At 49.8% G+C, this 4,335-nt stretch overlaps 1 protein-coding gene across 1 annotated transcript; it reads left to right on the top strand.

The window, feature by feature from the left end:
• Nucleotides 1-1,130: 1,130 nt before the first annotated feature.
• Nucleotides 1,131-3,521, top strand: LOC147895843 (protein GRAVITROPIC IN THE LIGHT 1-like). Its single transcript, XM_087383062.1, has one exon. It carries the CDS (start codon nt 1,333-1,335, stop codon nt 2,908-2,910), a length of 1,578 nt encoding a protein of 525 aa, XP_087239188.1. The 5' UTR covers nt 1,131-1,332; the 3' UTR covers nt 2,911-3,521.
• Nucleotides 3,522-4,335: the final 814 nt, after the last annotated feature.

The following is a 4,335-nucleotide window of genomic DNA, read 5'->3' on the forward strand; positions in this document are numbered from 1 at the left end:
TTGAATGCAATTCACCTTGTTCCATTCTTTATAAACATTGTGGGGCGAGCTTTTATAATTGCTATCGAAAGTCCGAAGTGAGAACATTTCGATACCAAGATGAAGGTTAATTGATTTTCAAGTCTTCTTTCCGAAAGACAAGGCTGAAAATCGTGTTGGAGATAAGCTTTTAAATTGATGGAAGGCAGGTGTATGAGCAACGCCGTTTGTCGTTAACACATAGGCGAATGATGTTGGAGTTTGGACCGAGCGCAGCAGGATGGATGATGATGCGGAAAGGGCGTCAGGAGGAAGCGACGATTACAGGTACACAGATGCTACGAGCATGAGCCTTGAAGAAACGAAGGAAGACGTGTGGAGGGGTGAGTTTGACTGGCGAGCGGACAATCCATTTCGAAAACGAAGAGTGCGTTGGGAAAATAGAGAGGCAAGATGACACAAAGAGCGAGGGGGGGGGGCAGCAGAAGCAGCAACAGCAAGAGCGGCAACAGCGAAAGGTATAAAGCCGAGGGAAAGCTATGTTTGCGATTGCAAGCGAAGAGCGTTGGTGGTGCAAAGTTGAAAGGAGATGGGGTATGGGGCGGATGATCACGAAGAGGCAATAATGAATTGTGCTAGCAGGGAGCGAAGCGAGGGGGAGCTTGGCGTACTGAGATCAGGTGGGGATTGACGAAAACGTGCCGTTTGCTGTGTAGCTGGATGGTCCAAACGGGAAGGTCGGAGCTTGGAGGTTAACGAATGACCAGATTTAAGGTCGGGAGTTCTACGTAAATTACAAACGGGAAGGTCGGAAGTTAACGAACGACCAAATTTAAGGTCGGAAGTTCTAACGTAAACTTTTACGTAAGTAGAATTGCGCTGCATGCGTCAAACCTTTAAGCGAGTAGGATGGTGCCACGTATAACTAGTAGATTGCACGATGCGGTGAAAAATTCTTTCCGTAAGTAGATTGTTCTGCATGCGTTCAGGATGGCGACACGTGTATGAAGTAGATTGCGCGATGCGGTAAAAAGAGAAGCGGGGTTTTTCTGCATGCATGCAGGATGGCGACACGTGTATGTGGTAGATTGAGCGATGTTGTAAAAAGGAAGATATAGGGGAGCTGGCTGGGTGGGTGGTGGTGAGTGAAAGAGAGGACTCTTCTCTGTCACATACACACAATATACACACAAACAAAGAAAAGCTTGGCTGCCTCTGGCTATGGCGATCTCTCCTCTATCACCTTTAATGTCTTCTTCCTCCTCCTCCTGCTTCCCTCCCCAGCCATGCCTCCCCCTCCTCGCTCCTTGACTCTCCCGCTCCTCCTCTCCCCCTCCTCCTCCCTCCATCTCCATGGCCTCCCCCGCTGAATCCCCCCTCAAAGCTTCCAACCTCTCCGAATTCGTCCAGAAAGTCGCCCACGCCTACAAGCGTCGCCCCAGCTCCTCCAAGCTCTCCTCCGACCCCCCCCTGCAGCACCACCACCTCCACCACCAGCTCCGCGTCTCCGACGACTCCTACCTCACCGATGGCTTCGCCTCCGACGCCTCCAGCAGTGGCTTCGCCACTTCCTCCCGCAACCGTAGCGCCGAGGACGCCGCCGAGCTCAGCTTCCAGAAATCAGCATCCTCCCCGCCATTGCCTCACAGCTCCTCGTTCTCTGATCCCAGCCTTTTAGCCGTCAAGGTACGCGTCCTGGAGACCCTGGTCACCAACATTTTTTCCACCATCTCAACGCTCAAGAGCTCCTACGTCCAGTTCCAGGCAGCGCATACGCCATACGATCCCGTGAAACTCGAGATTGCCGACAAGTCTGTCATCGCTGAGCTGCGCAGGCTCTCCGATTTGAAGCACTCTTATGTGGAGAGGGACGCCATAGTGTCTGGGCAATCGGGCGAGACCTCGTCTTCGTCCGCTAGCTACGACACGCTCAATCTGCCAAAGGATACCATTCTCCGGTCTTACGAGGGGATCATCAACAATTTTCATGTTGAGGTCCGCAAAAAGAACGCGGAAGTGGAGAGCCTGAAGGATATGCTTGCTGAGTCGACCCTGAAAAGGGAAAAGCTAGAGAGGCGAGTGAAGAGGCTAGAGCAGAGGCTAGCAAAGGGAGGGGAGGCGTCTCCAATCGACAACGGCCTAAAGCCGTCCACAGACGCTGCTGCTGCCGGCTCTCCCACAGCTGAGCTCCTCCAAACAGCAGTGCAGCGTGCATCAGAGGTCTCCAAGACCTTCACTAAGCTGCTCGTTTCCCTCATGAAAGCTGCTCAATGGGACCTGGACGCCGCCTCTGACTCCATCGAGCCTGGCATCAACTATGCTCGCCGCTCGCACAGGAAGTATGCCTTCGAATCTTACGTCTGCCAGCAGATGTGGAACGGCTTTGAGAACGAGGATTTCTACATCTTTGGCAGCCTCTCCTCCATCCTGGACCCTGAGAAACACAGACGAGAGTGCTTTGACGAGTTCCTGGACATGAAGGCCCTCGATCCCCTCGAGCTCATCAGCGTCAACCCCGACTGCCTCTTCGGGAAGTTCTGTCACAAGAAGTTCCTTCAGCTGGTGCACCCCAAGATGGAGACCTCGTTCTTTGGCAACTTCGAGCACAGGAACCAGATCACAGACGGTAGCCATCCCAACAGCCAGTTCTACCAGAGCTTCTTGAGGCTGGCCAAAGCGGTTTGGCTGGTGCACCGGCTTGCCTTCTCCTTCAATCCCACTGCCAGAATCTTTCAGGTGAAGAGAGGCACCTACTTCTCGCCGGTTTGTATGGAAAGCATTATGCCGGGCGCAGTGGAATTGGCTGAGCAGGAGCAAAGCATGCCCGCGAAAGTGGGTTTCAGCCTAATGCCGGGTTTTCAAGTAGAGAAGGCTGCGATAAAATGTCAAGTCTACGTTGAAGCCACTGGCAGAAACATCGAGTCTTCATAACAGGCGAACTGCTCCAGGAAGCGTAGGTATATTGCCAAAGGCCACTAGGTAGTGAGTCTGGTTTTACAGAATTGGAGTCTCTACGAAGATCCTCTGCAATATAGACGGCAATTTTGGTTGATAATGCAAAAGGCTAGGATTTCAGTTTCTTATCAGTTTGTGGACTTTTGCACGGAATCTGAAATCCTTTTCATAAGGGCTGTTCTCTTGTTCTCTATTTCCTTCATTCGGTACCGCTTTTGTCGCAGAGTGTAGGTTCCGGTTTTCTTCTAAGTTCCCTGGTTCATCCCGGAAGTCGATTTACAAGTCTTGCTGCCGCTAAATACAGATGCAAGCAGACAGCCTTTCATGACGCTTCTGCTACAAGTTGACTCTCGCCCTTTCGGCTTTATCTTAGAATTGGTCTTTCAAGTGTTTCTTCCCAACATAGAGACAGAGAGCATAGACAGCCCTCATTTTGCGGTCTGTGGATCTTAGCGTAGTGTTTTTGTAGATCTGCATTGCTTAATGTTGATTGATATTGAAAAGCTCTCTTGGGATGCGGAACACATTAGCAGGTGGCTGAGCCTTTCAGGCAGCCCTGGAATTTGAAGGCCTGTCCTAATCTTCATATTGAAGGACAAAATCTGACAGTAAGGAAATAGGGGTAAATACATATATTCATATGCAAAATTTTGAAACCTCGGTCAATTGTTGGCTTTCATTTTCCCTAGAATGTCTAAAGGGCTTTGAAGCTGGTTGAAGGCTTCAAATTTCAGGGCTGCTTTCAGGTATGAGATTCGTTCTTAGCTCTCGTGAGTAGATTAGCGTCCTCTCGAGTGCTATTCTAATTTGTCAAAATTGAGCCTACCCTTCACCCGAGAGCACTCAGTCCTTCACATGTGAAGTCTAAGACAGAAACTCAATACAAATATATTTCTATAATGAAATGCTCATGTGTAGTTGTGCATGGATATGTGCATTTTTTTGAGAGCTTAGTTGTTGGTAGAGACTCCACACCCTTTGTGTGGGCACTAATCTTTAACCTATTAAAGACGGACACAAAAAAAAAGGAGAGGAATCATGGCAGCTTGGAGGAGAAGGGCCTGCCATGTGTCACAAAGAAGGAGCTCTTGGATGGAGGCTTGGAGGGGGGAGGAGGTGGAAAGACAAGAGGCAAGCTTTGGGAAGGAGGTGGAAAGACTCTTGTAGCTTTAGGGGCAAGGAGGAGATAGAAGGTCAATGGAATAGAGGAGATGGAAGGTCACCTTCGGGAGGAAGGAGGAGATGAAAGCTTAATGGAATGAAAGGAGATGGAAGGTCTCACAGCCATGGATTAAGACTTAACCAAAATTTAAGAATCAAAGATGCACCTTTAGATGGGGAGTGGTTGAGGATAGTAATGCATCTTTGCCCATGCAAAGCGCGGGTTTAGTACTCGTGACA

The sequence above is a fragment of the Dipteris shenzhenensis genome, chromosome 12 (genome assembly GCF_047967505.1).
Source record: "Dipteris shenzhenensis isolate YYH24624 ecotype China chromosome 12, Dip_SZ_1.0, whole genome shotgun sequence".
Classification (NCBI taxonomy): Eukaryota; Viridiplantae; Streptophyta; class Polypodiopsida; order Gleicheniales; family Dipteridaceae; genus Dipteris; species Dipteris shenzhenensis.

Bases quoted from the DNA above. Each gene is read 5' to 3' on its own strand.
- LOC147895843 (XM_087383062.1), top strand. From the start codon at position 1,333: ATGGCCTCCCCCGCTGAATCCCCCCTCAAAGCTTCCAACCTCTCCGAA.